Here is a 13285-nt window from a genome sequence, read left to right as displayed (position 1 = left end):
ACAACAGCAGAGTCAGCAAATAAAGCTTTGACAAAAAGCTACTTTGTGTTCTGGTCTCTACAACAGAAGTATAAAAATGTTGGCATTTTAAAGCGCTTACTATGTGCCCGGCACTTATGACCATGGGGAATATTTTTCATTACATCACACCTATTAAGACATAATTTATGAGCTTGCTGGAAACCAAGTGTCACTAAGGGGCAAGGAGAAAAAGTTTCTTTTCTTTTTGTTTCTTGTTTTTCATCTTTCTCTTTGAAGGCAGGCTAGCGACTGGAAATTGCTCTCAGTGGCTTTCATTAACCTGTATTGAACCTTTAAATCAAACTCGAGTCTTTTTTAAAAATAGGTGTTTAAAAGTCTCTGAAATCACAGTGAGTGCCTTCTCACCCCTTCCCTCCCTCCTTGCTCTGCTGTAAGATCCTTGCTGTCTAGAAACGAATGGAATGCAAGGGTTAGATGAAGAGAGGAAGGAGTTGAGAAACCGGAGACAGAAGGTGGTATTCAGTCGACTAGACCTAGAGAACCCAGGTCTCCAGCAGCCTGGTGGCAGTGGGACTAAAGGGGGACAGCCCTGTACAGGCACTGAGGCTGTCCTGGGGCACAGGTGTCCTCAGTGAACGGACCTCAGGGCCCCGGGAAAGTCGTGGCAGCATCAATGGAAATAGGAAAATGCACCCACTCCGCTGGGCACTTTATGCCTGTATCCTACTTCAGCCCAGCAGGCCACCCAGGTAATTACTGTCAGAATCTTCCAATTCTGGCTGAGAAACTGAGACTCAAAGAGATTAGGGATTTGCCCAAAGCTGTAGATATAGCGAGAGGCAGATCAGCCAACACATGTTTATGGAGCATCAAGAAAGTGCTAGGCTAGGGGATGAGAGCCCAGGGTCCCTGTCCATGGAGTCCACAGAGTTGGCACAAATAGGGAAGTGGTGGTGATATGGGGAGGAGGTCACAAAAGGGGTTTACTGGCTCCGTAAGTAAAGAAAAGGCTGATTTCGAATTTTTCCAGCATAAAAATCAAGCAGCAATAATTTTAAGTCAGACGCTGTTAGCACAGCATGAAAGCCGGTCCAGGTAGAGGGAGAAATGAGTCCGAGGTAGCTCACTCCTCCCCCCATGAGGCTGCGAGCGCAAGCACCCGGATCACGCCGCGACCGCTCTGACATCTCGGCTGACAGGGCCTCATCCACCACGGGGCCTTCCAGAGTTTTATGCACTGTCTAGAGGGCTGCAAACCACAGAGAGTTTAATTGGAGAGCTTAATGCATACTGAAGCACTATGGACTTGAAGCACCATCAATCCGTTGAACAAAATCACTAATAAGTTAATGAAATTGTCTTAGCACACCCAAATTCACTTATATTTGATCTGGTGTCTTACATGAAAAATCAGAGCTTTGGTGTAGTTAATAGTAATAATAGCTATTCTTAAGTAAGTACTTAACCAGTTACCATACTAAATGCTATATATACATGTTTTCATTTAATCCTCATAGAAACCCTATGAGATTTGATATTGTCCTCTTCATTCCCATTTTAAGGATGAAATAATGGAGGCTTCAGAGCGATTAAGTAGTTCGCCCAAGGCTGTGCTCGGCTGACAGCTGGCTGGGCAGCGAAGCCCCACGGCCTGAGGCTCCCCAACTGGACCACACTGCCAGGTCCTTTGTAAGAGAACAGGTAGTGAGAACGAAACTCAGCTGCAGAATTAAGGCTTAATGCAATACTTTCATCCATCTAAAACATTTCAGAGGAGGCCATTTTCAAAATATTCTGGAAAACACCATAAGATCTTGTAGTAGATGCAAGTTCAAAGTCCAAGTAAGAACCAGGAATTTTGTTAGAACATACACAATACAATTTAGCAACTCTATTGAGTATTTTAAAACGACACAAGTACCACACCAGGTTCTAATCCTGGCTGTGTGGCTTTCAGTGAATCATTTACCTCTCTGAGCCACGATTTTGCTATCAAAACATGGGGATTAAATTCCACCAGGGGGTTCCAGTTTCTTTATTCAAACAAAATCGTACTTGGGGTCCAACATCTAAAACACACTAAAAGCTGAGTTTTTCAGTTTTGTGTCGTTTTGTTTTTCAGGAGGGGGAGGGTCCCCCCGCAGGGCAGCTCCTTGCTCACCTTGCGCCCCCTGAGGCATCCGGAGGCCTCTCCCTGAGCCCCAAGCACAGAGCCCAGAGCCCAGCGAGGCAGCTCCAAGAAGCACAGGTGAGAAACTACTGCTGTGAAATCTAACGACCCCGTGCTCCTTGCCACTCCATCCCGCGTGGCCCCTTTCACATAGTGGGCACTTAATAAATATCGGAGAGGAAACGAATGGAATCTTACCCTGCCTTTTCGGAAACTCGAATATGTAGCTTTCATTTCCTCTGCTGACTGACCTACGCAGTGAAAGCGCTAAGATGGATCCTGGGGGAAACCAAATGTTACATTTATGGAAAAGCTGCTTTTAGATGCTGAAGTGGCTTCCAAGTTCACCATGGCCATAAGTTAAGGGTCTGTCAGCACTTCCATTATGAAAACCGCTTTGTGGTTTCATAACTTAGCCATAAAAGTTTGCTTCAGGCTATCCTTCGGCATGCAAATTGAAAACCTTGTTTTAAGCCAAAATGTGGGAATTAGAAAACAAACAATTTATTGGTTTCAGACATAGTTTTGTACCCGTCTTAAGCCAAACAAGATTTATTATGTGGGCAATTAAAGTGGACTAAACCACTTGGTTCCTGAAAAATAAAAAAGGAGAGAAATGGCAAAACTATTTATATTTCAGAGTCCCTGGACATGACCATTCTTTTTGGCTATATTTTTATCAGGACTTTGTCCCCCATATTGATGAGACCTCAAGTCTATTTACGTATCTTCTTCCCTGCTTAAGCTGGTTAAACCTGAGAAATCATCTACTCAAAACCACTGACTTTACAAATTGGGAAACGGAGGCCCCAGCAAAGACATTCCGACCTGAATGCACCCTGCTGCTAGCGAGGGGACTAGACCCAAGGTATTTGACATCCCAGCTTGGTGATGGGCTTACCACCACTTCCCACCAGATCTAACCATTCAAGGTTCCAGGATTCTGCATTTTTCTGGCCTAATACCAAACACAACACACAAGGATGCCCCTGATCACACAGGAATTCACCCTCCTACACAGAGTATACGAGGTACTTTGTGACTTTGGTTACCTAAATCACAAGCCACATGCCGTTAGCATCCTCATCATCACCTTGTTTTATGTCCTCTTCGGGCTGAGCACAGTTTTGAGCACCTAGAGATGGTGGGTTGGTTACTGGATCACAGACTCTAATTTTATTAGGGAGAGACCCAGGCATGGGTATGGGGAGCAGCTTAAAGACAAACAGGTCAGCCCTCGAGCTCAGAAACGCAACCGAACAAACGAGGTTGTGGTTACCGTTCATCTGTTGTGACTGAAACAGATCGATTTATTTGTGACGCTGAGCCAGTGCTTGACTAGACTGTGTCCTGGCACCGGGGAAGAGATGAATTTCTTCAAGCTTTAGACCCTCCCTCCTCTATGTTACCAAAGCCCCTCGCAGGTCCCTCTCGCACTGTTGTAAATGTCTGCCTCCATGTCTGTCTCCCCTTCCAGACTGCATGTGGGGCAGGAACCACATCTCATTCCTCTCCATAAGCATCTGGCACAGGGACGGTACTCAACAGATGTTTGCTGAGTGAATGAACGACCGGATGGGGGATCAAACGCATGCACTTCCTGACAGGGCCTGTCCCTCTCAGACATGGCTTCCCCAGCCTTCTCTTCACTACGCCCTCTGTCCTGCACAATGCCCCCGCTCCCACAGGAACGAGCCAGACCCCTCGGCAGTTGCCATTTATCTTTGCAAAAATATTTTTGATAGAAAGAATGCAATTCTGGTAATCACAGCCCCGTAAAGTATTTTCTTAAGTCAGAGAGGAATCTGAGTCAGAAAAATAGGAAATTTCCAAATACCTGGGGAGAAGATCGCAGCCCACTCCAATCTCTCTGGTCTCCACCTCAGGCTTGGCCTGGGTTTCTGTTAAATAGTCCAACCTGCTTTGTAGTTCATTATTCTAGGGAGGAGGAAAAAAAGTACTTTTAGTCAAGCAAATAGGTTCCCCCACAAACATGCGTGATAATATGTGTTATCCAATTTTCCCCTATGACATGGATATCTATCATAATGTATTTAGTGAGCATCTCTTACACAGTAGGAATTAAAGAAATAGATTGTTTGCCTCCTTACAGATAGTTTTCTGTGCATGTACATACATATGTATCCAATTTTACATCAGTGAAAACAAAATACCCTGTTCCGTGCTAAATTTGGGGTTTTTTCACTCAGCAATTTGTTGTGAATATCTTGCCATGTTTATTAGTTTTCTTTTTATGTCAACAAGCTATTTTAATGGGTTCATAGCATTCCATTGTGTGGATGTACATTATTTATTTAACTAGTCTCTTATTGATGGCATTTAGATATTTATCACTTCTTGCAATTATAAATAAGGTACAGCTCATGTTTTAATACTCCCTTATTAAACTATAAAATGAGTAAGTCTATTAATTTAATTTAGTGGGAAATACCTCTATAACTTAATAATTAGTATTTCATAGGTTTGGAAAATTCAGAATCTCAAACATATAAAGTAGAACAAGCTCCTTGGGATTAAAATTAGCATTCTAAATAGTTTTTTTTTCAGGCCAGAGCCAAACATTACATAGGTTGATGATTAGATGCTTAGGAATTGGAAATTTGCCCCATGGGGGAAATGAAGGACAAAGGAGCAAGAAGGTTGAGGCTATTGGAATGAAAACAGAAGACGGGATAGTGCCTGACACCTAAAGGGCAAACATACACAAAATCCAGAAGGAGGTTAACAGTGGTTATCTCTGGGTATTGAGTTTTTTGAAGTTCTTCTATATTTTTCTGTAATGCTAAATTTTCTCTTTTTGTATATTACTAGTTTATTTTTTTTCATCGTGAAAAGTGTACTCTTTAATCCCCATCACCTATTTCACCCATCCCTCAACCCACGTTCCCACTGGTAATGATCAGTTTGTTCTCTAGAGTTAAGAGTTTGTCTCTTTTTTTTTCCTTTGTTCATTTGTGTTGTTTCTTAAATTCCACATGAGTGAAAGCATATGGCATTTGTCTTTCTCTGACTTATTTCGCTTAGCATTATACTCTCTAACTCCATCCATGTTGTTGCAAATGGTAAGATTTCATTCTTTTTTATGGCTGAATAATATTCCATTGTATAAATATATAACACCTCTTCTTTATCCATTCATCTATCAATGGACACTTGGACTGCTTCCCTATTTTGGCTATTGTAAATAATGCTACTATAAACATAGGGGTGCATGTATCCCTTTAGTTAAAAGTTTAAAAATTAGTATTTTTGTATTCTTTGGGTAAACAACACCCAGTAGTGCGATTACTAGATTACCCTAGTAGTGCTAGTTCTATTTTTAATTTTTTGAGGACCCTCCATACTGTTTTCCACTGTGGCTGCACCAGTTTGCATTTCCAGCAACAGTGCAAGAGGGTTCCTTTTTCTTCACATCCTCATCAACACTTGTTGTAAGACTAAATTTTCATGAGGCAATACCATATCTATCTTCTTAGCTATATTCTCAGAGCATAGCATGTCAGAGATGCAAGATAAATATTTATTAAATAAATAAATGTATAAATACTTTTATAAGGTGCATGTAATTTGCATGATTAGAAAAAAAATTTCTTTTAAGTTGGACCTGAAGCTAAATCACTCTCTAAGACACTAGATTAACACATGAAAGTTGAAAAGTTCTTTGAAAAAGAAACAAATTTGTTTCAAAAGAAAGAGTGTGGGGTGCAGCTCGGTAGCTCCTGCTCTGAATGGGTGATACTAAGGAGCAAAGCAGCAGCTGTGGTACAAACTCATGTTCTGTAAAGGTCTGTGGATCCCTTCAGAAAAAATGGGAAATGGTGGATAGGGAGAGAATGCGTTCCAGATTCCCCAGCAGCTGACGAGCCATGGCAGATGGATGGGCTCCAAATCTATCACCTAATGCTCAGGATGGGAGAATGTTGCTGGCTTACTACCTGAGGTACAACATTTATACACACAAGTGCACACATGTACACACAGCTTTCCCAGCAATAGTTGGATTCTTGCATTCATTAGGAAAGACATGGACAGAAGAGGCTTGCGCATTAACAAGCTCCAGAAATCCCACTGCCTTGTCTCTTCTCAGTGTAAAGTTTAATAATGAGGATTTCACATAATTCTGAGCTAACTACCTCTAGTTAGGGGGCATGAAAGAAAGACAAGGTTAGTAAATATGCCCTACTGATACAACGAATACAGTGAATGGTGGACAAGGAGCCACAAATCCTTTGTTCTATTTCAGAGGAACTCTATGTGTGCACAGCAGATACCCACTGAAAGCTGAAATGAAAAACCTGTACTCTTAAATTTCAATGCAAAAAAAAAAATTTCAAAAACTATGCATCAGGTAGTGTGTAAAGTTAGGTGAGGGGAGCTAGGTAGCAGTTAAAGATTGGGGCATGATTTGCAACTCCTGAGTTTGGTCTTGTGGGGGTACAGACAACCAAGCAGAAAATAACAAAGTCATAAATCCCATGCCAGAGGGACCCATAGAATATTAAGGGAGAACTCAGAGGGGACGCAGAACTCAAGACAGGGAAAATGAGTGAACTCCATGAAGGTTTGCTGGAGTTATGCAAGGGAAAGAGAGGAAGAGAAAGGGATGAGTATTCCGGGATTGTGGAACATACCAGATTGAGAACAAGCACCTTGCTGCAGTATACAGGTAGCAAGAGTTACGAAGGGCTACATCTGCCTTTACAAGGACTTTATACCCAACCCTATAAGCCCAGAGTCAACACTAGATTTTTATTTCAGTCACTGGGCTTCCAGGTGGAAACTGTCTTGGAAGGAAATAAAAATCTGGGCAAAAGGAAATATAACTCCTTGATTAGTCAAGGAGGCCACTGCAATTTCCTAGTTCAAGGATTGAGAGCCACATTTATAGCATTGAGGAGTGGGGCACATAACCAGTGGATCCTCCTACAAAGAATAGCTATAAACTCTGGACAGGAAAAAAAAAAAAAAAAACATGTATTACGGTCTTTGAATACTGAACAAGGACAGGCAAGCTGTAGGGGCTGTGACATGCTTAGGATGGGTTCTCTGTGACTCAGTTGTTTGTTTTTGTTTGCAGCTTTGCCCAAAAACAGTATAGTCGTCATGGCAGCAGCACAGATACTTTAGAAATTCAACAGAAAGATCATCTTTCTGGTAGATACAAAATAGTAGGAGGAGTCCAGCATAACCAGGACTGCCAAGAGTAAAGGGGAAGCCAAAGAGGGAGTTAGAGAAGGCGGAAACTTTAAACTCTGTATATAGTCTCCGCTCAAGTCTCTGGCAGGAACCCCCCCCCCCCGCCCCCCTGAACCATGCATGTGTTGGGCTAAATGAAAGAAGTTTGCAGCCAAGGCTTCAAGAACTGAACTGAGATCTGAGCCATCACCCACAACAGCACGGCAGGGTGGAGGTGGGTCTAACCAAATTCATTAGCTAAAACAAAAACCTCAATGCTGTTCAGAACAATAAAACAATCCAAAGTCTCCATAATAGAACCTTTACAATGTCCAGATTATAATCCAAAATTACTAAATTTGTGAAGAGTCAGGAAAATGTGACCTATTTCCAAGGTGAAAGAGAATCAACAGATGCCAATCCTGAGATGACTTGGATGTTGGAATTTTCAGACAAGGACTTTCAAGCAGCTATTATATAACTGTGCTCAATGAGGTAAAAGAAAATATGCTACTAACTGATGTAGTAAAAAATCCACAAAGAAAGAGAAAATATAAAAAAAGAACCAAATGGAAATTTTAGAACATAAAAATACATTGCCTGAAATTTTAAAAAATCACTAGACTGAAGAAGAGAATGGAGATGACAAAGGAAGGAGTCAGTGAACTTGAAGACCTGTTAACGGAAATCAATCAGGGGCGCCTGGATAGCACAGTCAGTTAAGTATCTAGCTCTTGGTTTCAGCTCAGGTCATAATCTTAGGGTCATGAGATGGAGCCCCACATTTGGCTCCATGCTCAGCGCAGAGTCTGCTTAAGACTCTCTCTCCCTCTGCCCCTCCCCTGCCACACTCTCTCTAAAATAAATCTTTTTAAAAAATCATTTGATCAGAATAAAATGAAGAAAGCAAAGATTGGAAATAATAAATGGAGCTTCCTGGAACTACAGGACAATTTCTAATGCCTAACATAGGGATACTGGAATCATAGAAGGAAAGGATAAAGAAACTAGAGCAGGAAAAATAGTCAAAGAAATAATGGCTAAACATTTCCCAAATTTCGTGAAAGACATAAATTTGCAAACCCCAAGAATCTCAGCAAACCCCAAACAGAATAAATTCAAAGAGAAATCTACCTTGGCACATCCTAGTCAAACTACTAAAAAACAAAGAATAAAATCTTGAAAGCAATCTTGTTACATATATAGAGGGGAATAATTTGAATTACCACAGATGTCTCATCAAGAACCATAGAAGTCAGAAGACAGCACTAAGAGAAAGAAACTCATCCCTGAACGCTCTATGATTCAATAATGAAGGTGAAAGAAAGAGCTCACTTTCAGATCAAGAAAAACTAAGTGAATTTGTCCCCATGTTGCTACACTACACAAAATGCTACATAAAAGGTCTTCAGGCTGAAAAGAGATGATATCAGAGAGAAACTGAGATTTTTCAGGAATGAATGAAGAACATCAGAAATAGATACTGTATGAGTAAATATGAAAGACTGCATTTTCTCTTAATTTCTCTAAAGTACATATGACTAAAGCAAAAATTATAATGTATTGTGGGTTTATAATGCATGCAAATATGATACCTATAATAACTATGACAGCAGGGGGAGGGGTAAATGGACCTATATCATTGCAAGATTTCTACATTTTACACAAAGTAGTACAATATTACCTTTAAGTGGACTAGGAACAGTTAATAATGTATGTTGTGATACCCAGAGCAATGGCTAATATATTAGAGAAAAGAGACACAGCAAAATGCCAATAGATACATTAAAATGGGATTCTAAAAAATAATGAAATAATCCAAAAGAATACAAGAAAGGGGGAACAAACAAATAAGCAAAACAAACCAGAGGGAGTAAACAGAAAACAAATAATAAAATGACAGACCTAAATCCAGTCATATCAATTATTAAATGTCAGTGGACTATACACTCCAATAAAAGAGACTATCAGAATATATTTTTAAAAAACAAGACTTAACTATGTATGGTCTATAAGAGATGCACATTAAATACAGACAGGGTGGGGGGGGCTCCTGGGTGGCTCAGTTGGTTAAGCGACTGCCTTCGGCTCAGGTCATGATCCTGGAGTCTCGGGATCGAGTCCCACATCGGGCTCCCTGCTCAGTCTGCTTCTCCCTCTGACCCTCCTCCCTCTCATGCTCTGTCGCAAATAAATAAAATCTTAAAAAAAAAAATTAAAAAAAAGAAAATAAGAGGGTGGGAAAAGATACACAATACAAACAGTAAACTTAAGAGGGCAGGAACAGCTATATTAATGCCAGATAAGAGAGACTTCAAGACGGAATATGAACAAGGCAGTGACCAACATTTCATAATAATGAAAAGGTCAATTCATCACCAGGACATAACAATCAAAAATGTGTGTGTATCTAATAACGGAGCTTCAAAATATATGAAGTAAAAAAAAACAAAATTAAAGAAATAGATGGTCTAAAACCATAATAATGGATTTTAACACCCCTCTGTCAGCAATTGATATAATTACACAAAAATCAGGAAGAACATAAATCAGATAAACAATACTACCAACCACCTAAATCTCACTGATATTTATAGAACACAAAAACAGCAGCATGCCTATTTTTTTACACTAACCAAGAGAAACCATGTGCTGAGCCATAAAACAAGTCTTGATAAATTTAAAAGAATTAAAACCATACAAAATATGTTCTCTGACCATAACAATTAAATTAGAAATCAAAAACAATATGATATCTAAGAAAACCTCAAATATTTGGAGGTTAAACAACACACTTCTGAATAATCCATAAGTCAAAGAAGAATCTCAAAGGAAATTAGAAAATATTTCAAATTGGATGATGATGAAAATACAACCTATCATAGCTTGAGGGGTGCTGCTGAAACAGAGTGTTCAGGGGCATTTATAGCTGCTGATAGTAACAAAGAACAGAGCTCTAAAATCAATGGCCTAATGTCCACCTCAAGGAGCTAGAAAAAGAAGAGCAAAGTAATACCAAAATAATTAGAAGGAAGGGAATAATGAATATCAGAGCAAAACTCAATACAATAGAAAATAGACAACAGAGAATATCAACAAAGCCAAAAACTATTCTAATTTTTTAAAACATCAACAAAATTGATAACCCCCCAGCTAGCCTGATCAAAGAAAGGGGGGGTACAAATAATAGGGATCAAAGAGAAGCTAAAAGGAAACAACTGGATATCTATGTGGAAAAAAATATATTCCTTACTTCACACTGTTTGACAAAAACTAGCTCCAAGTGGATTACAGATCTCAATTAAAAAGCAAAAACTATAAAATGTTTAGGGAAAACCCTAGGAGAAAATCTCTATGATTTTTTTGTAGTAGGCAAAGATTTCTTAGCACACAAAAAGCATAAACCATAAAAGAAAAAGTTGATAAACTGAACTTTATCAAAAATAAAAACCAAAAACCATGTCTTCAAGAAAATGAAAAAGAGGGGCACCTGGCTGGTTCAGTTAGCATGTGCCTCTTGATCTTGGGGTCATGAGTTCGAGCCCCACGTTGGGGGTAGAGTTTACTTAATTAAAAAAAAAAAAAAAGAAAAAAGCAAGTCATGAAATGGGAGAAGATATTCACAATACATGTATCTGACAACTGATACCCAGAATATAAAAAGAACTCTTACAACTCGATAATAAGAAAACTAAAAACTTTAAAAGAGTACAAAAGAGCCTCATTTACCAGAGAATGCAAACAAGTCCATAGTGACAAAAAGTGATAAAGTGACCCCTCCCACTGGAAAATAAAACAAAAACATCACTGGCTGCCTGGAGTTGAACAGAGAAAGGGAAACAGGGAGTCTTTGGGAAGTGGTGGAACTGTTCTGTATCTAGATTGTGGTGGTGGTTTCACAGGTACATACAACCGTCAAAAGTCACTGAACTAGACACTTTATTTTTTTTTAGCTCTAATCGACAGATCACATTATAGTAGTTTCAGGTGTACAACATGATGATTTGCTATTCATATATACTGTGAAATGACCACCATAATACGTCTAGTTTCCATCTATCACTATACACTTTACACGGATGAGGTTTATGTAATTGAATACACAAGGTTGACAAGAAAAAAAAAGAAGGTGAGATCAGCCTGAATATGGGCAATAGGAGACAAGTTAGAAGAGGGACAGATTAAGAAATAGTTACAACCGAAAAGTGCCAGGACTCAGTCCAGGAAGACAGAGACTGTGCACTCCGTCCCACACACTGTACCTAAAGCGAACCCACAAAGAGCAGCCTCACTACTGCCTGGCTTTGTGCTCCCTACAAGGTTGGTTGCTTCTGGGACTGAGCCTCCAGTTCCACGGTTCTCCTGCTTTCAAACACCGCCCCCTTGTGTTCAGATCTGAAATGCAGCTCAGGAGGCTGCATGCCTTCCAGGAACCAAGGACCTGGTACTGCACCTCTTGGCATTTTTTGGAAATTATGTCACAAATGTACGGCAGCCACCTCCTCCCCCAACTCTCTCGGGCCCAGGGGAGGGAGCGGCCGGAGCTGTAGCACATGCACTAAACAAGAATGTACGTCCAATAAAATGCGGACATGGAGCCCCGGTGCCTGGAGCTGCCGCCCCGCTAGTACCCTGGAAAATTAATAATAGTCCCAGGAATGCGCAATGGACACGCTGAGAGGTTTACGTACCATACAACACACATTACCGGGACATGAGACTCCTTTCCTCTGACCTTTGAATTTTGCTGTAAGTTCAGAATTTTCAGCAGAGAAAAATGGAATGGAATCAGTTCAGAGTTTCAGAAAGCTGATCTACTTTACGGAGGTATATACTTAAGATTTTATTTCAGTAACAGTTTCTATATCAGAAATAGGGAGTGGGATATTCCTTCTTCAGGAGGCGGCAAATATAAATTGTTGGGAGAAAAAGAAAAAAGAATGAGCATATTTTTGTATCAGGAAGATTTTGCATTGCTTGATGAAAATGCAGTCTGATGGGGCCAGGCTTGAGCAAACTTCTAGGGATCCGGTGGGGCTGGGGGGCTCAAAATCTGATGAGTAAGCATCAGTACGTACCAATGATGGATTCAGAGACCAAAATGTTCCACATTTTCTATTTTAAAAAGGAAGGTGGGGAGGAGAAGGAAGAGGAAGAAATGTGTATCAGTGACAATGAAAGGAGACCCTGGGGCCCAGACAATTGGAAAAACAGTAAACACATATGGCATTTACAGTGAGCCATGTACTTTTCGAATCACTTAATATTAACTAATCCTCATAACAACTCTATGGGGAAGACACCATTTTAGAGAAGACTCCCTTTAACAGATGAGCAAACAGAGGCCCAGAGCAGTTAAGTAACTTGCTCAAGATCCCATAACTAGTACGTGGCAGAGCTGAGAATTCAGGCAGCCTAGCTCCAGAGTCCGCAATTAGGCCCTTAATAAAAGGTAGCTACTTTATTAATAAGATGGAATATAAGAGGTTACCAGATATGTCTATCAGAACTTCGCAAGGATATTTGAAATACCACTTTTGGCATCATTCTGGTTTAAAGCAGGCGATGGAAAGCTGTGGTATAAAAAGGACTGGTGTTAGAACAGGCCGAGAGCATAGAAATTCTAAGTGGCCAACAGAACCCTGTATTATAAAGTGATATAATTAAATTTGGAAAATGTCAGTGTGACTTCATAATCTCAAAAAGACACATATTGCCCCCAATTCTGTCATGATTAAAATTGGCCTAACAGTAGACACAGTGCTTTAGCCATGACCAGTTCCCATGCCCAGGTAGTTTTCAACATAGTTCACCACTAAAATGAACCAGGCCTCCTTGGAGACAAGCCAATACCATATCTTGAAACCGGACAAAAACGAGGATGGCAAGAATGAGCCCAGAAGCATCAGGAACCCTGCTATAGAGGCAAAGAAGTTG

The 13285-nt window shown here is 40.3% G+C and overlaps 1 protein-coding gene across 2 annotated transcripts in view; it reads right to left on the bottom strand.

The window, feature by feature from the left end:
• The window catches only part of MYZAP (myocardial zonula adherens protein), an 86222-nt gene that overhangs the window by 4522 nt on the left and 68415 nt on the right, over positions 1 to 13285 (bottom strand). For both annotated transcript variants that reach the window (XM_032416998.1, XM_032416999.1), the window contains exon 12: positions 3990 to 4090. In XM_032416998.1, coding sequence (XP_032272889.1) covers positions 3990 to 4090 — 101 coding nt within the window. The remainder of the gene's footprint in view (positions 1 to 3989; positions 4091 to 13285) is intronic.

Source organism: Phoca vitulina, unplaced genomic scaffold (assembly GCF_004348235.1).
Source record: "Phoca vitulina isolate PV1807 unplaced genomic scaffold, GSC_HSeal_1.0 scaffold20, whole genome shotgun sequence".
In the NCBI taxonomy this organism is placed as follows: Eukaryota; Metazoa; Chordata; class Mammalia; order Carnivora; family Phocidae; genus Phoca; species Phoca vitulina.
This window is presented reverse-complemented; position numbering and strand designations above follow the sequence as displayed.